Source organism: Ranitomeya imitator, chromosome 4, assembly GCF_032444005.1.
Source record: "Ranitomeya imitator isolate aRanImi1 chromosome 4, aRanImi1.pri, whole genome shotgun sequence".
Classification (NCBI taxonomy): Eukaryota; Metazoa; Chordata; class Amphibia; order Anura; family Dendrobatidae; genus Ranitomeya; species Ranitomeya imitator.
This window is the reverse complement of record NC_091285.1, coordinates 262396200-262417578: the sequence shown is the minus strand read 5'-3', so window position 1 is coordinate 262417578 and position 21379 is coordinate 262396200. Positions and strand designations below refer to the sequence as shown.

General features: G+C 40.7%; 1 protein-coding gene across 5 annotated transcripts in view; it reads right to left on the bottom strand.

The window, feature by feature from the left end:
• The window catches only part of KCNC2 (potassium voltage-gated channel subfamily C member 2), a 345842-nt gene that overhangs the window by 12898 nt on the left and 311565 nt on the right, over nt 1-21379 (bottom strand). For 4 of the 5 annotated variants that reach the window (XM_069764582.1, XM_069764584.1, XM_069764583.1 and 1 more), the window contains exon 4: nt 13281-13436. In XM_069764582.1, coding sequence (XP_069620683.1) covers nt 13281-13436 — 156 coding nt within the window. Of the gene's footprint in view, nt 1-7134; nt 8031-13280; nt 13437-21379 lie in introns of those variants that run through there. The other variant, XM_069764586.1, reaches the window with a different exon arrangement.

Sequence of the window (21379 nt, the reverse complement as noted above, 5' to 3'; positions counted from 1 at the left end):
CTCTGCCTTTTGCTAGTGGTTTTTAGAACTTTTGGAGGATCTCTGAATCCTCTTTTTGTACTATATTTGTTTGGCCTTTTTTCCCCACAAATTTGGGAGGAAAATGTAGGTGCGTCTTATAGTCTGAATGTAGCATACTCGGGGATGCTGTGGTGATGGAGGAGCGGGGTCACAGGAGGCAGAAGCAGTGTCGCAGCTGCAGGAAGCAAGTGGCGACAGGAGTGGGAATATGATGTGGGCCCTGGGCTGGGAGGATGGGGTGTCCTGGTGATGTAAGGCAGGATCCATTGATCTCCCTGCTGAGGACTTCAAGAAAATGACACCAATGCATGTGCAGATTTAGATCGCGGCTCAATGATGAGCCGAGATCTCAATCTGCTCATGCGTCATCACCATTTTCCTTATGCTCACCACCTGGAGCTCAATGTAAATAGGGAGGACACTGATCTTGCCTCGCACTGCCAACATTTTACTGAAGCCCACTGCAAGGATATCAATGGCTCCTGACTTGCACCACCAGGATACCACCTTTTCCCAGCTACAATTGAGCAAATTTGATTGGATCCCTGCTTATTCTGCAAGCTATAGTGCTTGCTAAATAAGCTGCAGAGGGAACCTGGATAAATGGAGTGCACCGGATTATCAGCTGTCCAGCGCCACAGTTGCATGTATCGCAGCTGTGTCACTGTCACAGCACTTACATGGAGAAACTGTGTGTTGGGCTCTCCATGCATGTTCTGTGACAGTGACACAGCCGTGACCCATGCAGCTGTGGGGAAGGTCAGCTGATCAGCCGGTGCGCCCCATGTATCCGGGTTCCCGCTGCAGCTTACTCGGTAAGCGCTATAGCTTGCTGAATAAGCAGGGACCCGACCAAATTTCTCAACTCTACTCCCAGCCCAGAGATATCATAGGATATTCGACATTTCATCAGCCAAGTACAGTAAATTCACAGTGTGACTCATCAGAATAGAATAAATAGAATAGATATATACATAGAAAAGATAGAAAGATGTCACTGATATATACAGCTGTGTGAAAAAGTGTTTGCCCCCTTCCTGATTACTTATTTTGCATGTTTGTCACACTTAAATGTTTCAGATCATCAAAAAAATCAAATTTAAACATTAGACAAAAATAACACAGGTAAAAAGAGCCTCAAAAGCTAGACATCATGCCGCAATCCAAATCTGTAACAAATGAGAAACAAAGTAATTGAGATCTATCAGTATAGAAATGTTAGAAAGCCATTTCTCAAGCTTTGGGACTCTAGTGAACCACAGTGAGAAATATTATCTACAAATGGTGAAAACATGGAACAGTGGTGAACCTTCCCAAAAGTGGCCGGCTGAACAAAATTACCCCAAGAGCGCAGCGACAATTCATCCAAGAGGTCACAAAAGACCCCATAACAACATCCAAAGAACTGCAAGTCTCACTTGCCTCAGTTAAGGTCATTGTGTATGACTTCATCATAAGAAAGAGACTGGGCAAAAATGACCTGCATGGCAGAGTTCCAAGATGAAAACAACTGCTGAGCAATAAGAACATAAGAGCTCACCTGAGTTTTGCCAGAAAACATCTTGATCATCCCCAAGACGTTTGGGAGAATACTCTGCAGACGGACGAGACAAAAGTTGAACTTTTTGGAAGGTGTATGTCCCATTGTATCTGGGTGTAGAAGTAGTACAGAATTTCAGAAAATGAAAATCATACCAACAGTAAAATATGGTGGTGGTAGTGTGATGGTCTGGGGCTGTTTTGCTGCTTCAGGACCTGGAACGCTTGCTGTGGTAAATGGAACCATGAATTCTTCTGGCTATCGTAAAATCCTGAAGTAGAATGTCCTGCCATCTGTTTGTGACCTCAAGCTGAAGTGCACTTGGGTTGTGCAGCAGGACAATCATCCAAAACACACCAGCAAGTCCACCTTTGAATGGCTTAAGAAAAACAAAATTAAGACGTTGGAGTGTCCTAGTCAAAGTACTGAAAAAAGTCCATGCAAGAAAACCCTTCAATGTGGATGAATTACAACAATTCTGCAAAGATGAGTAAACCAAAATTCCTCTGGAGCATTGTAAAAGACTCATTGCCAGTTATCGCGAACACTTGATTGCATTTGTTGTTGCTAAGGGTAACCCTGCCAGTTATTAGTTTTAGGGGAAATCACTTTTTCACATATGGCTCTGTAGGTTTGGATTTCTTTTTCCCATAATAATAAAGACCTTCATTTAAAAACTGCATTTCATGTTTATTTGTGATATCTTAATATTTAAATTTGTTTAGTGATCTGAAACATTCACATGTGACAAACATGCAAAATAATAGGAAATCAGGAAGGAGCAAACACTTTTTCACGCAACTGTTTAATTAGAGCAGTGCATGTGTATTTTAATCTACTTGTATTTAATAAAAAATAAATAAACTAAAAGAAAAAAATGGCGTGGGGTCCCCAATATTTTTCTTCACCAGCTGAGGGAAAGCCGACAGTTGGGGGCTGATGTTTATAGTCTGGGAAGGGGGTAATAAAGATAGAGCTTCCCAGGCTATTAATATCAGCTCACAGCTGTTTACTTAGCCTTTACTGGCTATTAACAAGGGGTAACCCCCCCAAAAATGATGAGGGGTCCTCCTATAATTAATAACCCGCAAAGGCTAGGCAAACAGCTGCAGGATGATATTAATAGCCTAGAAAAAGGTCATGGATATTGTCCCTCTCCCAGACTAAGAATATCAGCTCTCAGCTGCCTCCATAACAGGCACCAATTCAGGCTCTTAGCCTTTTCTTCTGGTTTTCTGGTCAGAAAAATATGGGAGACCTCACACCATTTTACATGTACAGTAAGCTACACACGCACTGCACTGATTATATATCTCAATGACATCTATCTATCATTCTATTTATCTATCATCTATCCTTATCGGATTGCATGCGTATGTCATACAGATGTTATACAGTTGCTAGGTGAGAAAAATCGCATTAAACTCGCATACACTTTCAGGAATAACATTGGACCGATTTTACTTATGCTGGTGAGTGTGAGCCCTTCTACTCCCGCTTTACTATACTGATTTGAGGCTGACAAAAAGGAGAGGAAATGTCCAATTTCTACACATGTGGTCAAAATTGTTTGTACCCCTCGTTTAATGACAAAAAACCCCACAAATAAAACTCATGAAATCGGCCTGGACAGAAATGATGGCACTCCTGAAAATAATGTGACAAAAGGGACATGTCAAATGAAGGTGTGTCCACTACCTAGCATCACAGTTGTCTACAATCTTGGAATCAGTGAGTGGACCTGTATATAGGGCTACAGATACTCACTGTGCTGTTTGGTGACATGGCGTGTATCACACTCAACATGGACCAGAGGAAGCGAAGGAAAGAGTAGTCTCAAGAGATTAGAAAGAAAATTATAGACAAACATGTTATAGGTAGTGTTGAGCATTCCGATACCGCAAGTATCGGGTATCGGCCGATACTTGCGGTATCGGAATTCCGATACCGAGATCCGATATTTTTGTGATATCGGGTATCGGTATCGGAAGTGTAAAATAAAGAATTAAAATAAAAAATATTGTTATATTCACCTCTCCGGCGGCCCCTGGACATCAGCGGGAGGATCCGGCGTCCGGCACGGCTTCTTTCTTCAAAATGCGCGCCTTCAGGACCTGTGGAATGACGTCCCGGCTTCTGATTGGTCGCGTGCCGCCCATGTGACCGCCACGCGACCAATCAGAAGCCGCGACGTCATTCCTCAGCTAAAGTCCTAGAATGAGCGCCTTCTAGGACCTGAGGAATGACGTCGCGGCTTCTGATTGGTCGCGTGGCGGTCACATGGGCGGCACGCGACCAATCAGAAGCCGGGACGTCATTCCACAGGTCCTGAAGGCGCGCATTTTGAAGAAAGAAGCCGTGCCGGACGCCGGATCCTCCCGCTGATGTCCAGGGGCCGCCGGAGAGGTGAATATAACAATATTTTTTATTTTAATTCTTTATTTTACACTTTAATATGGATCCCAGGGCCTGAAGGAGAGTTTCCTCTCCTTCAGACCCTGGGATCCATGAGGATACCTTCCGATACTTGATGTCCCATTGACTTGTATTGGTATCGGATATCGGTATCGGCGATATCCGATATTTTTCGGGTATCGGCCGATACTATCCGATACCGATACTTTCAAGTATCGGACGGTATCGCTCAACACTAGTTATAGGTAAAAGTTATAAGACCCTCTTCAAGCAGCTTGATGTTCCTGTGACTACAGTTGCACATATTATTTAGAAATTTAAGATCCATGGGACTGTTGCCAACCTCCCTGGATGTGGCCGCAGGAGGAAAATTGATCACAAATCAAAGAGATGGATAAAATGAATGGTAACAAAAGAGCCCAGAAAAACTTCTAAACAGATTAAAGGTGAACTTCAAGCTCAAGGAGCATCAGTGTCAGATCGCACCATCCGTCATTCTATGAGCCAAAGTGGACTTCATGGGAGATGACCAAAGAGGACACCATTGTCAAAAAAAGTCATAAAAAATCCAAACTGGAATTTGCCAAACTACATGTTGACAAGCCACAAAGCTTATGGGAAAATGTCCAATGGACAGATGAGACAAAAATTGAACTTTTTGGCAAGGCACATCAGCTCTATGTTCACAGACGGAAAAATGAAGCATATCAAGAAAAGAACACTGTCCCTACTGTGAAACATGGAGGAGGCTCGGTTAGGTTCTGGGGCTGATTTGCTGCATCTAGCACAGGGTGTCTAGAAACTGTGAAGGGTACAATAAAATCTCAAGACTATCAAGGGGTTCTAGAGAGAAATGTGCTGCCCAGTGTCAGAAAGCTTGGTCTCAGTCGCAGGTCATGGGTCTTGCAACAGGATAATGACCTAAAACACACAGATAAAAACACCCAAGAATGGCTAAGAGGAAAACACTGGACTATTCTGAATTGGCCTTCTATGAGCCCTGACCTAAATCTTATTGAGCAACTTTGGAAAGAGCGGAAACATGCCATCTGGAAAAGGCAACCTTCAAACACGAGACAACTGGAGCAGTTTACTCTTGAGGAGTGGGACAAAATACCTGATGAGAGGTGCAGAAGTCTCATTGACAGTTACAGGAATCGTTTGATTGCAGTGATTGCCTCAAAAGGTTGTGCAACAAAATATTAAGTTTACCATCATTTCTGTCCAGGCCTATTTCAAGAGTTTTATTTTTTTCAAATTCTGTGGAAGCATGGCTGAAAAGCAATGTCTGACTTTCATTTGTTCATTTTCATAGATTTTTTATTTATTATTACTTTTGTCAGATTCAAGTTATTTATGTGACCATGGTGGGCTTTTCTGTCATTAAACGAGGGGTACCAACATTTTTGACCACGTGCATATTTCTCAAAAGTAAAAGAATGGTGGTCCTTGCACCATTAGAAAGCGACCCTATAAAATTAACTCATATCATAATATATCCTTCTCACTAGGCTTCAAAATCTGATGTAAGTACTTTTCTTTCTCAGCCTGTACTCTAACAACGTTATGCCATGTCAAATAACCTAATAAGAATAAAATATGGAGTGGGTGGAATTCACATTACAGTATATTCCAATTACGGTATTTAAGCTTACAGAGTCATTCTTTTTTACAGTCATTCCATCCACTTATACATCTCTTTCTTTAAGGTTTGTTCATAAAGGATGTATGACCTACTTGCTTTTCCTCTATACCGAGTTTTTAATTCAGCTTTAATTTCTCTTTCTCTCCTGAACCCAGTGAACGTCTCTGTTAATTTACACTATGTGGGCAAAAGTATTGGGACTCCCCTGTTATTCATTGCATTCGGGTTTGTCATTCAGGGCCATTGCCTTAGATATATAAAATACAGCATGCAGTCTGCCTGTACAAACACGTGAAAGAATGGCTAGCTCTAAAGAGGTCACTGAATCCGATCATGGCCCTGTAATAGGAAGTCACTATTGTAACAAGTATGCTCATGACATTTCTTTCCTCCTAAATATTCTAAAATCAATTGTTACTAATAGTTTTGAAAAGTGTGAACGTCTAGGAAGGACAGCAGCTCAGCCACAAAGTGGCAGACCGAGTATGGTTACAGGTTGCCACGTGCTGAGACACAAAGGGCCCCGATTCATCAAAAGCTTTCACACCAGAATTCTGCTGTAAAAGCTTTGAAATCAATTCACTATTAGCACAAAAATTGTCTGCTGGGAGCTTCAGGACGAGCCTTACATCACCAAGCACAATACCAAGCATTGCACGGAGTAGTGTTAAGAACGCTGCCACTGGACTCCATTGGAAATGTGTTCTGTGGAGTGACGCATCATGCTTCTAAAAGTGGACGTCTGATGGATGGGTCTGGGTTTTGGTGAATGCCAGGAGTTTGGTGTGAGAGGGTGTTTTGCTATGGAGGCCTGTTAATTCCAGTGAATGGAAATCTAAGGCTTCAGTAATTTTGGGTAGGCCCTTTCTATTCCAGAATGACTAGGCCTCAGTGCACAAAGCAAGGTGCATAAAGTCATAGCTGGGTGGGTGTGAGGTGGAAAAACGTGAGTTTTCTGACAGAACCTTGTGGGGTTGTATTCAGGGGAAATAGCTAGAGGGGAAATTTTGAACCAGGCCCACTCATCCAACACTCGCTAATGCCCCCTGGATCTACAATATGGGCACCCATACACTCCGAAACCATGGAGACTAGAAACCGTTCCCAGAAGAATGGAAACTGCTTTACCTGCAAAGTTGGACCAACTCTACACTAACGCCTATGAATTTACGATGGGATGTCATAAAAGGTTTGTATTTGTGACGAGGTGTCCCGCCTCTGTCCATATAGTGTATAGTAAATGTGTTTTATTCCATCGTTACCTTAGCATACTATAGGTGCAGGACAGCAACATTACTAGGAGTTCTGTGCAACATTTGATAACACTGTCAATATTGTCTGCCCAGGTACACCAAGAATATGGGGGTGTCTAAGCTGATATAATTGCATATATGTTAGGAGATTAAATTATGTATGAAATACTAAATTATCAACAGATTATGCATTCATATAGGAGCATATGCTGAGGACAATAGGTTCTGCATAATGAATAAAACTCTTAAAATCCACATCTGGGTTGTAGATTATGTTTAATGCCAATCAGTTACCAGCTTTTTGACAACTAGTCTGGGAGCATAATGTAGAGACAGAGACCCTGATTCCTATGATGTGTCACTTACTGGGCTGCTTGTTGTGGTTTTCAGCACTGCTTTATCAGAAGGAGATTATCACTAGAGGACTAATAAACCTGCTGCCATGTAGTCCTCCATATTCATGAGCTCTGCAAAACCCCAACACCACTGATTGGCAGCTTTCTGCCTATGCAGAGTGTACACAGAAAGCTGCCAATAAGCGATGTGAGTGGGGTTACACAGAGCTCAGCATTCAGAGAACTGCTAGATCTGCAGCAGAGAAAGCAGGGATTTTATCAAAAGTACAACACACAGCCCGATAAGTGACAGATTGCTGGAATCAGGGTTTCTGTCCCTACTCATGGATGGAGTAGCAAAAACCTGGTGGCAGATTCCCTTTCAATCAAAATGCGTACACAGCCAGTTTAGTCTACAAATATAGCATTTCCTAAACTAACACGCAGGAAAAATAACACGATGCAGAAAGCTAACACTTAAAACAAGCAATTGAGTTTATGTAAGATGTCGGGTTATATTTTTCAGCATCGAGATATCTTGCTATATCATAATATCTTCACATTTTAAGAAATGCTACATACTTATGTTACAGTACTGTACATTATACAGTGAAGGATTTTCGTCTGGTCAGTATTGAAACAACAAAAATGATATTATTCTTAGAACGTATGATGTCAAATGAAACTCCTATTCAAAATATTAGCGCTATAAGAAATGTTTAATAATTCTAGATAGATAAAAAGCAAAAATATGAAAACAAGTTCACAAGAAACAGAAACGTTCTTCATCATGTTTAGTCTTTGGCTCCAAATAACTCAGTCTGAAAGGAGAAAGTAGGAAAGTTCTGAGGAACTCTCTAGTAAGGTGACATGAACAATATCTGACATCAGCACAACATCAGCTCAGATTTGACTTTTGACATCTTTTTGCCTATTCCATGTGACTCCATGACGTGGGGAGCCTAAACATGCAGCCTACTGGCATTGTGCACATTGCCCACGTAGGGCCTAATTTTGGAAAGTTGGCGGAAAGGAGAATATGGTTATGATAAATGTAAATACCAACAAGACTTTAATTGTAATTCTTTTCATGAATCACTAAAAAACAGTTTTCTGTTGGTTTTCATAACTAAATCCTATTGACTCATTGAACTAATCAACTGTTCCCAGTGAATATGAATTTTATTTGCTTTCATTTTTTTATAACAGAAGAGAGGATTACATGATTTAAATTTGTTTAAAATTAAATGGGTTTAAAAAAAACAAAACATGGTTTTCTAGTAGAAATGGCAACGATCATGTACATGAGCTTTGTAATCAATTGCAGCACAACGTTGTACATGCGAACGACACGCGGTCCCGTGGACAGGACTGATGCTGTTTCTGGTAGAAAACAGTCGTGATTCCTATTCTCAGACAACATTTACACATACAGCATATTTGTAAGAAACAGATTTGTCTATCCCAAGCCTTGCCAAAACTTACATAAAAACATGTTTGACTTTTGAACTTTGCTTTCTGTGTAATGATGATCGAACGTGCTTGAATAAGGTGTTATCCGAGCACACTCGTGTGCTAATCGAGCATTTTCAAGGTGCTGGAAAAAAATGCTCAAGTCGCCGCAGCTCTATGTATCACGGCTGTTTGACAGCCGCATTACATACAGGGATTGCCTGTTTGTTAGGCAATCCCTGCCTGGGTTGCGGCTGTCAAACAGCCACGAGACAGGCAACTGCAGTGATTCGAGCATTTTTTTCTAAGCACCCCAAAAATGCTCGATTAGGACACGAGCGTGCTCAGAAAACACCTTATCCGAGCATGCTTGCGCATTAGTGTTGCTGTGTTTTTGAACTTTTAAGCCAAAAAATGTATTGAATACATTACTCCCAATTTGGCAAATTATCACCAATCTTCATGGTAGGTGACAACTAATAGATGGCTGGAGGTCCCAACACTTTAAACCCACGATCCTGAGAATTGGACACTGAATGTCAATTTATTTTCTATGGTACCGAAAAGGCATTTCAGGACCCTGTTGTCAGGACTAGTGGCGGGATCCCCAGCAATCAGAAAGTAATTACCTAAACTGTGGATCGGTAATACTGCTGGGATCGGAATAATAATACTTCCAGTGACTGATGACAATTTTTTTACATTTCGAGTTTAACTAAACTTTTCTCCATGTCAATTGTAGAGTCTAATATTGTCATTTACTAATTATTCCGCCACATATTTCTGATGTCTGCAATTGTGCTGCAGCTATCATTGCAATGTATATTATTTAATATGTTTACAGGACAATCAGACTAAAAAATAAAATGAGAACATGAGACGTAAATGATTAAATGATTAGACTGAGCGACATACATTGCCAAGCAACTTGTTAGCAAACATCTTTGAGAGATGACGGAAATAAAAATAGGAGCAAAGCGTTACATTGAACAGCATACAATCATTCGTTTGGCGTAAACATCTTAAGAGCACATTTATCAAGCGATGGATTTCTTAGAAATAATAGGAGATATTTAGATTTTGGGGGGTATTTCCACGTTTATGATTAATATAAGCGCTTTAATATGCTTGTACATTATAGGATGTACCATTTTTTTACAATAATTGCCAAAAAACTGTGCAAAGTGCAAGAAACACTAGCTCTAAGATAGAATTGGACCAAAAATGCTGAATATTAATACATTTATTAAAAAGCCGGGCCGCAGGGAAAGTATAGATGGAAGTCAGGGAAGAGTGGAGACTAGTTGGAAGGAGACAAAAATGATGTGTGACATCGGCTCTTCGACTCATGGAGATAGAGAATCAAAAGCGTGAGGGTGATTGACATCTTAGGGCAGGGGTGTCAAACTGCATTCCTCGAGGGCTGCAAACAGGTCATGTTTTCAGGATTTCCTTGTACTGCACAGGTGATAATTTAATCACCTACACAAATAATGAGTTGGTGATTAAATTATCACCTGTGCAGTACAAGGAAATCCTGAAAACATGACCTGTTCGCAGCCCTCGAGGAATGCAGTTTGACACCCCTGTCTTAGTGAACACTATATTGTTTGTATGGTAAAATTAATGCTAAGCTTGTGGGTTTGAGCTTTTTTGTACAATATTATCATTTTATTTTTTATTTTTGTGAAAAATGTATTTTTTATGAATGTTTTGTTAAGTAAAAAGATACAGCCCTGTAAAAAGGATTTCAAATATGTGAAATAATGCCCATGTTGTCTAAATGGGTTATCCGGGCTTTTTCAAAATTTGAATAAAGGCAGAAAATAGTATAAAATAATTAAAAATCATTGCTCACTTTTCCTGCACCACTGCTCTGGTGGCTCCCGATGGTTCTTCAGCGATGACATCAGGTCCTTCAGTCACATGACATACATGCCAGTATGACCACTGAGGCTGCAGTTATCACATGAATATCCTACCTTTACACAAATCTAGAAAAATCGCAGACAACTCGTTTCAACCTGTGTTTATGTGTATACACTTACACTCCAAATATATTGCTGCTTATGTGGTGGCTGATAAAGAGAGGTAAAGATTTTTTTTTTGGCAAATTGATTAAAAACCTGCCATGGTCTCCATGTAATATTTTATGTAATTTCATGGATAAGCAAGTAGAAACTATCAGAATGACCTGGCTTATTATAGCTAAGTCATGCAAAAACAATTAATAATTACTTGTATGGTAGGGAAGTTTTAACTCTAGATGTCTAGAAGATCATGTTTTTTAGCATTCATATTGTTTTTCTGTTAGTTAAATATATGTAATGCTTGGTGACTGGTGATGAGCGAATGTGCTTGGCGATACTTGGATATCACTCGAGTATCCCGGTGCTCGGATGTGCTCGGCACTCGTCGAGCATTGGCTGGTGCTCGGATTGAATGTTCGAATCCACGCCCCTCATATTTGGCACCTGTTGCACAGCCAATAGATATATGAGGATTGGCTGCCAGTTACTGTAATGCCACAGCCATCTTGATAGCGGCATGACTGTGATTGGCTGGCAGCATTACCTTATCAGAGGTTATTAAAGGACCAGCGTCGCCACGCTCGGCTCACTGGCGCCATTGCACAGCTCAGGGACAGTTCTGATGGGAGGGAGAGAGTAGCTGTCACTAGGCTAAATGTAGAATACATCCCATAGAAACAGCTAAGCACATTAGCTCTAAGTAGGACTTTTAGTATGATGGTTTAGCAAAGTATCACCACTACACCACACTTCACCACAAATCATTATACAGGAAAGAATGTTTCTTTACATGTTTTTTCCTGTAAACTTCAATTTCTCTTCAATTTTCAATGTTTTATTGTCAGTCTTTAAAGTGAAGTAAAAGTGTGACACCATTGTTCTCAGTAGCAATCTGGGTGTCAGAGATGCTTCTAAGGTTTTACCCATGCTGTTCTCCTTCCATTCAGCACTTTCTCTATTCATTTCAACGTTTTCACTGCTTCCCCCAGACCTCCTTGTAGAGTCTGACAAAAAAATGCTTGGATTTTCCATTGACTCCAATTATACTCATTAGTCAAAATGAGCATCCGAGTATTAGGAATTGCACAGTTCAAGTAAAGAGCATCCGAGCATTTAATGCTCGATCATCGCTATTGGTGACAAGACTGTCATTAAGAAAGTAATGATTCTGATTTGAATAATGTTTTAAAGGGAACCTGTCACCCCCAAAATCGAAGGTGAGCTAAGCCCACTGACATCAGGGGCTTATCTACAGCATTCTGGAATGCCCCCAATGTAACCTGAAAGATGAGAAAAAGAGGTTAAATTATACTCACCTGGCGGGCGGTCCGATCCGATGGGTGTCGCGGTCCGGTCCGGGGCCTCCCATCTTCTTACGATGACGTCCTCTTCTTGTCTTCACGCTGCGGCTCCGGCATACTTTGTCTGCCCTGTTGAGGGAAGAGCAAAGTACTGCAGTGCGCAAGTGCTGGGACTCTCTGACCTTTTCCGGCGAATGCGCACTGCAGTACTTTGCTCTGCCCTCGACAGGACAGACAAAGTATGCCGGAGCCGCAGCATGAAGACAAGAAGAGGACGTCATCGTAAGAAGATGGGAGGCCCCGGACCGCGACGCCCATCGGATCGGACCGACTGCCCAGGTGAGTATAATCTAACCTCTTTTTCTCATCTTTCAGGACACATCGGGGGCATTCCAGAATGCTGTAGATAAGCTCCTGATGCTGGTGGGCTTAGCTCACCTTCAATTTTGGGGTGACAGGTTCCCTTTAATGCTTTAACGAAGCACTCCCGTTACATTTTGTATTCTCTAATCCTATGTAAATTTATATGTAATGTAGTGTATGTGCATTAAAATACTCACAAATTGCCTTTGTCGAATTTACAATGTAAGTCTACAGCGCTTTAGAACACTGTGCAAGTGACGTCTGGTACACCCATAAACCCTAGTGTGATCTGGAAAGTGGGAATCGCAATCACGTGAAAAAGATGAGGACGGGAGCAGCACTGTAAACCAGGGAAGATGTCAATCTGTGAGTATGTTAACGCAGCTACACAACATTTACATAGGTTTACAGAATAAAAAAATTGTCAGAGTGCTTCTTTAAGCACACAGAAAAAACTTTTCGGGTACTTACCATTTCATATCCTTAAGTATGCACATTTGTAAGTATTTCTGCTCTAATTTATCACATTTTTGTGTATTGGTTGTTAAGTCTATATGTAGCATTATAATTATTAGGTTTTTATTTGCAGCATATGTAAATCTTCTGTATGTTAGGAAATGAGCGAAATCAGACTGACTTTCTGCAATAAGCAAGGCTTAGCCAGAAATATCCAACAGCTTGATAAATAGTGCACTATATTAAGGATAGCCACTCTTGGAACGCCAGCTGTAAATCAAATTTTTCATATGTAGATTTATAATCTTGCATTTTTATGAAATAAACTAAGTTAGTATGAATGCAATCACATGGATATTTGAAAGCTACCGTAGCTGGAGTGCCAATAGTTGCCGAACTCTCCTTTATATAGTAATTTATTTAGTAACTTATGTGGTCATTTAATTGTAAGAATTTAGAAAGCTCATACCTTTCCGAATTCCTCCGTCGGTATTGCACGAGTAATCGCCTGCTGTCAGGAGAAAACATGTTCCCGCTCTTCTGTTTTTGTCTCTGGTGCTGGAACGTCTCATCGGGTGCCTTTCGCCAGGTGATAGTGGCTGGTCACTTCCTGAACTATCCTCACCTAGTAATATTTAGGAAGGATTTGTACCAAAGAAATGAGGTACACAAAATTAAAAGTAATATTAAAGAATAGTGTTAAAATGTTAATAATTGAAAACTATATATTTATGCCAAATTTAAAACATTCTAAAAAAGTTGATCCAGATACAATACCAAAGTGGTTTCCCCTTAAAAAGGGAATATAAAACCCTTAAACCAATAGCTGTAAAACAGTTGCAATATTACTTTATGATTTAGTTCAGAAACAATTTCTCAGGAAACAGATTTTCCTTTTTTTAAAAGCATTACCTTTAAAGGAAATCTGTCAGCAGGTTTGTGCTAGGCAATCTGAGAGCAGCATGATGTAGAGGCAGAGATCCCCGATTTCAGTAATGTGTCACTTACGAAGCTATTTCTTGTAGTTTTGATAAAAATTAGTGTTTTATCAGCAGTCGATTATCACTAGAGGACTAGTTGTCTTCTGCCATGTAGTCCTGTTGCTCTGTGTAACCCTGCCCCCAATACTGATTAGCAGTGTTCTGTCAAGCAGGAGGTGGCTTATGTGTGGGTCAAGGAATAGAGCTGGAGTGACAGATATATCAATGTAAATGGTAATTTCTCTGTAACAGAAGAAGGGACTAATCACAAAAGGTATTTTCTTTGAAAAAGCTGCATGCATATATAAATAGTTTTGGCTACTTCCTGCTGACGGATTCCATTTAAAACATACAGGGCATGATAGGGGATAATAAGAGTCATCAAAAGTGATAATCTGCATCACAAATTAACCTTTTCCCTGCCAAGGTCATATCTCTTATGCCCTTCCAGGTTGGCAACTCAGTCGACAAGGACGTATGAAACAGGTCCTGTCTACTAAGGTCATATCTCAGCCAGGATCACAGCTACAGAAAAGATTCAGATTTGATGCAATAGTCAATAACAGTCATATATATGTGGTTGGGCCACAACTATAGTAGTGCTACTGCTAATACAGTGACTATGGCTGAGAAAGAGCCAATTAAAATGCCCTTTACCCCCTCAGAAAGTGTGAAGCTGACGAGCTGCAGGGACAGGACAGAGATAGTGTGTGATCTCCTCCCTTCCTTGTGTAAGAATAATGGATAAGATAAAAAAAAAATAGTCGAGCAAAAATGGAAATAGCCCTTTTTTTTAAAGTTTTTTATTATTGAAAAAAATACATATTTTGAATTTCTGCAATGACCTGAACTATAAAACTAACTTTCACTTATCTCTCCCAGTGAATGTTATAAAAAATGCCAGAATCCATAATGACCCAAATTATAAAATGAGCACTCTAAAAATCCCACCCAGAAAATATCTTTTAAAAAAAACAAAACTAGATTTGCTGTTTTATGATCATTTCATTATGTAATAATAAACACATCGAGTTTTCCTGCAAACAATGAAATCTCATACAGATACAGCAGCAAAAAAAAAATAAAAAAGGTTATGTCTTCCAGAATATGGCACCACAAAAATATTTTTGGTTTTTTTACAACATATTTTTATTGTGAAAACAGAGCAAAACATAATTAAAACTATATAAATTTGGTCATTTGTTAATTGTACTGACCCATGAAATAAAGTAAATATGTCACTTATGTCACACTGTCCACGTTGAAAAAGAAAAAACCTAAGTTGGGAAAAAATTGTAATTTTCACTTCTTTGCCATCTACGGCAAATGAAATGATTGAAGACAACTTTTGAGGATAACATAGCAACTATAGTCTTTGGAAACTATACCCATGAAGGCAGTTATCAAAGTGTGACCCCTTCTGGGGGATTTCCTCTGTACTTTAGGTAACATGCAAATTAAATTTGGCAAGAGAAGACCATTCCAGTACATTTTGAACTCCAAATAGCATTTCTGAGTCTGAGCCTCGTCATATATACAAACAATAGCATATAACTACAGGTAGGGTATTATGAGGCACATTCTATCTCATTACCACTTGTAAAAATAAAAAATTACCATAGTTAAATCTGCACTATATCGTGATAAACAAAATGTTGCATTTTCATAGGAAATGTGTATAACTACTGTGGGGTACACATGTTCACTACACCCCTAATTCATTAATTCAGTTTCTAAAATGGGCTTAGTTTTGGGGAATTTACTCAAATGTAATTCATTGTTTGAGAACCAATCAAGCAAAATTTTCACTCCAAAAGCCAAATGGCATTACATCTTTTCTAAGCCATGACATGCACCGAAAGGGTTGACTACATCCAAATATAGGTTATTGCCATACTCAGTAGAAATTAAATAACACATTGTGGGGTATTATTTCTCTAATTAGTTTTCTTTCCACTTTGTACCTGAAAGGTTAACAAACTTGCAAAATACTATTTTCAATGCTATTAGGGGTATATTTTTAAAATGTAGTGCTTTCTATGAGGCTTCTAATATATTTGCCCCTCAAAGGCACTTGAGAACTAAGTTAACATTAAAAAATAGTCTTCTGAAAAATTCTTTAAACACTAAAAATAAAAACTTCCCAGTGCTAAAGATTTTATAAATATACAGTGGCTTGCAAAAGTATTCACTTCCCTTTGCTTTTTACCTATTTTGTTACATTACAACTAGTTATTAGCGAATTTGTTCAGAAATCGATCACCAAACATAAATTCAGCACAAATATGGTACATTCGGATTCATGATTGGAAAAAATCAATACAATTTTTGCAACCATAACGGTGGTGTATCATGAGCGTTTGGCATGTGTTTGATCAGGGGAGGGGGTTTGCAGAGCTCAGAGGCGCGGCGTTCTTGTAAACGGTAATTTTTTTTCCTAACTTTATGTGTACATATTGTGGCTAGTCAATCAGGGCGCAGGAAACATCCACAATGTCCTGACACAATGGCTTGTGTCATTGGCTACTGAAATCACATGTCCCTATCCATATAAAGAGTGGACATCTTGTTTTAGTGCCATTTTAACAATGTAATCGCTCCTGACGCTGGCAGTGTTAGCAGCAAGATTTTAGCTAGTTAGCTAGGTGGTTGTTTATCAGTCAGATAGTTTAGCTAGCTACTATCCAGTGTGACTGTGAAATTGACCTTCCAGCATTTTTTTTGCCATTACTGAGGTCGGCTAACAGAGCAAGTATGGCACATGACATACAAGTGTGATGTGCATGGTATTTATTGTGCTCCATGCATGAATATAGCATTCTAAATCTTGTTTTTTTCACTAGCTAAATGTGAAACAGCCTGCTGTATCCCACTTTGTCATTTAGTGCTGTGGTGATTTGAGCTGTTGTGCATGGATAAATATTTTTTGGAGGCACTTGCTAGCGTGATTCACATTGCCATATCTCACCTGGTTATTTAAACAGTGTGTATAGCTCATGCACATTAAAAAAAAATTCTGTTGCTAAATGTCATACAGCCCATCGTATTCCATGTTGTCATTTTGTAGCGGTGATATGAAGCTGTCTGCAGAACTAACGCACATTAAAAAACAAAAGTTATAATTTTTTCTGTTGCTCAATGTGATACAGCCTGCTGTATCCTACATTGTCATTTTCTGGTGGTGATATGAAGCTGTCTGCAAACCTCACACACATAACAAAAAAATCTATAATTTTTTCTGTTGTAAAATTGGATACAGTCCACCGTATCCCAAGTTGTCATTTGGTGGTGGTGATATGAAGCTGTCTGCAGACTGATCACAATAATTAGTTCTCAGAAAAGTAATAGTGAGCGTATGGCTTATCCATGTCCAAATTACAACACATGGAATATGTGTATATCATGCCATATGATTACTGCTAACTCCATGATAACCCTACACTCCTTGCTGACAACCGCAATCCTGTTTTTAAACAAATAAATAAATACTGGCTGATTGAATGCCATTCTTCTTGAACGCCATATACGGGCCTCCAAGCTCACCCACCCACTTCCTTGACCACTTTTATGCATTGCGTCCACACTACATGTTCTCAGAATTGACAAACCTTATCCTGGGAGACTTCAACAGCGCCACCTCCCTAACTGCATCCCAGATTCTCTCTCTAGCCAATTATCATGTCCTCTCACAACATTCAAACTCTGAGACACACTAAAGACGGTAACAACCCTGATCTGGACTTTGTCTGGCTCAGTTCAATCTACCTAGTTAACTCACCACTTACCCTTTGTTGCCCATGAAATTAGGAATAAAACCACAACTTCAACACAAGTTCAAGCTGTAAGTTGAAGACGGAGAAGTTCAATCTGTTAGCTTTGCCACGTGTAGGAGGAAAGAATCTTTTACTTGAGAACAACTGCACAAACAAGGGTTTGCTGCTGTGCTGACACAGGGTGGAGTATGGTGAACATGACAAGCTGCTGAACTGTGAGAGCGGTGCAGGCGGAGATGTTATGGTGGATTGAGAAAGATGGGGTATGCTTGGTATATAAGATCAGTCAAAAACAGCAGGCTTGTCCAATTCCATATCAGCTGACAGGCTCTCAGTCACCCCAACTGTATGGGGTAAAGAAGTGAAGGATCTTCGACCGGAGACCTGTGTGACAACACTTGCCACAGTGAGGGAGAAGGAAAAATCAGAACATGCAATTGATGGGGAGGGCAATGGCTGGTGAGGCCCATTAGTCTGCATTTTAGCACTGTGACATTCCCAGATTAACGCATGTTGATCACGCATGTGCCTGTTCATGAATGTAGTATTGAAATTATTTCATTTTTTACTCTATTATGTCAATTTTAAAAAAAATTGACAGATAACGTGATTTTTTAGATTTTTGCCAGTCTGAAAAAAAGACTCAAGATCGGCAAATGCAGAACCAAGAACACTGCTGTCCACTGCCAGAGTTGGGACTCAGAATGCATTAGTTGTCGTGGTTGCATAACTCTGTCTACATAATCTCCTTTTCTTCCTCTTCCTCTGCTTGATCTACTCAGCCGCATGTCTCTGAGTTTACAAGTGTGATCTACTAGCTCATTATCATCCTCCCTGTTCTAACGTTCCTCGTCCTGAGAGTCACCCTCCTCCTCTTCCTGCCTTGACAGCACAGTAAAGTTTGCGGGCGCCTCAAGTATCTGAGTTTCATCATGAATGGATCATTTTCACCCAAAGGAGTTAACGTCTGTTGACGAGGGTTTGGATTATGCTCGGACCCAACTTTGTCTAGCATGGATCAAACTGGAAACAAATTTGGCCATCAGTGCAGATGATTTCCTTCTCTTGACTCTGTGAATCTTTACAATACACTTCCGATACCCATGGCATACAATGTGTGAAGAGATCTACATACTCAGCCATCTGTGGTTCCCATCTGTCAGTTGGGTGGTTGGAGAGTTGTGATGTGGGGGAAAACAAGGATAATTGGGGTGCCACCACTGAGGACTGTACTGTGTGTGATGTTAAGGTGGAGGAAGAGGAGCAGAGGCCACTTGATGCAGTGCTTGCCATCTACTGGATCACATGTTCTTTCTGGCCCTCATCTACAAAGTGTACCGCTGTATGGCTGCCAAAGAGAGTGGAGCATCCATCCAGTAACAGAAGTTGTAAAAATGCTGCAAAACAAACCGACTTCTTATCCCTCATATCATACCTGTCACACAACCCTAAACAGCTATTCAGTACTTTCAATTTTCTCCTGCATCCACCAGCTCCCTCTCCTCTCATCTGAGCCGAAGACTTTGCCTCATCACCTGTGAACTTGACACAATAACTTCCCACCTCATTCCAAACTTTTCCACAGTCTTCATCACAAGCCTAACCCACCTCTTCAACCTGTCAGTAACAACTGGTGTCTTCACTCCTGATTGAAAAATACCTCAATCACACCCATCCTCAAAAAGCCCATCCTTGACCCATCCTCTGTGTCTAGCTATCGCCTCATATCTTTTCTCCCCTATACCTCCAAACTATTGGAACAAAACGTCCATTTTGAACTGTCCTCCCACCTCACCTCCTGCTCCCTCTTTGGCCACTTTCAATCTAGCTTCAGACTGCACCATTCCACTGAAACTGCCCTAACTAAAGTCACCAACAACCTACTAACTGCCAAATGAAAGCAACACAAGTTTGTCCTCCTCCTTCTCCTGCTCCTGGCATCTGCTTTTTGATACAGTGGACCATTCCCTCTTACTATAGACTTTCTAATCTGTTGACATTACAGACTTGGCCCTTTGTTTGATCTCCTCGTACCTAACAGACAGGACATTCAGTGTCTGCCACTCACACACTACCTCCTCATCTCGTCCCTATGTATCGGTGTCCACCAAAGTTGAGTTGTAGGACCGGGTACTATGCTTAGGGTGCACGTGAGCTCCCTCCCTCTTAAAGGGACCACCCACATCTACCTAGGGTATTCCCAGCATATAGTTGGGCAACACCTTCTATTTAAGGCTTCTCCTCCAATATGGAGGTGCCTTAGCTACGTTGTTAGTTTGCCTTGAATGCTTGCTAGTTGTCAGATTCACGAGGTCGCCCATCTGCTTGTCTACCCTGTATCCATCTGCTCTTACCTGTCTGTGCCTGTCTGCTCATACCTGTCTGTGCTCTTCTGTCCATCAGCAGGTCCAGATCGCACCTGCCAGTGCCCATCTGTCTAACACCCTTTCCAGCCCGCACCTGCCATTGCTTTTCTGTTCCTCAGCTGGTTCCATCTGCACTCTAGGTTCCAGAGTCCCTACAGTGCCTGCTTGCATTCTTAATAACGCCTTCAGGCTGTACCAGCTTACCCACTGTAGGGGGTCAGCTGCCACCTTCTGTAGGTCAGCCATGGAGTAGCACTTGGTGCTACCTCTTTGTCCCTCTTTGGGTCGCAGTTTTCGCCTGCTGCCACTTATCCGAGTTGGGATTTGGTAAGCCACCTAGTTACTCCCCTCCAGACTTTCTGAGGGATAAGGGACAGTGGTTTCACCACCTTGCCCACTACAGTATCCATCTGCTGGGTTGGTTGTAGTGGAAGAGGTATTGGTCCCCGCTATACTAGTTCTACTCTATTGCAATTGATGCCACTTTGTTGGTGTCTGCCACTAATTTTTGTAAATGTGTAGATTCCTGATTGGGTCTCCTTCATATGTGTTGCCTGTCGCAATAGGCCTCTGAGACCATTAGGCCTCCACTTCCTTGAAGTCAACTACTCTTGTTACTATCCTTAGATTTTTCTGGCAATAGAAGTCTTCGAAATTTATATGATACTTGTGCCACCTGAGGGTGGCTGAGCATGAAATCAGGTTGTGCTGTTGCATGTGGTATCAGGCCTCCTAGCACAGGATGCCTACACCTATCCCTCACCAATCTCGTCTTGCTGCGACGTTCAATTGAAAGCTGTAAATGCTGGCCCAGACCCCGATACCTCATGACTGGCTGATTGCTGCAGTGCCATGCTGCAATTTGTACTGTGAGTGAATTGAGGCCACTTTCCTGGTGTCTGTACCTCATTTCATGTGCAGCTTTTTGGGCCATTATAAGGTGTTGTGTATGCATTTGTTTTTGCCTCCCATTTACTTGTATGGCATTCGGTAATGTTCGGAGAAGATTTGTCAAATAAATCGGCAAATATTGCAAATTCGGCGATCGTAATCCGAACCAAACATTGAAATATTTGGTCATCTATAACTACAACCTTGATAAGAAATAGAGGGGCACCACAGATACCAAGGGATCCAACCAGGTCTATATGATATGAACCATTTAAAAAAAAGAGAAAGAAATAGACCAAAAACCGTGGATCACCGGAGGCACGGATCAAGTAAAAAGAGCAAATTTTATTCAAAAGTGTATAGACGGACACAGAAAACCACATAGAGCACACATTAAAAACATTTAAAACATTGGTCATCCATGTGACCTTTACATGGTACACTTAGGCCCAAAATGGAGCCATCCCCCTGTATGAGCCAACTCCCCAGTATCAACAGATGACAAATAAAAAGAAAATCCTTACTATTACAGAGTGTGATGTCTATGTGAACAGCACC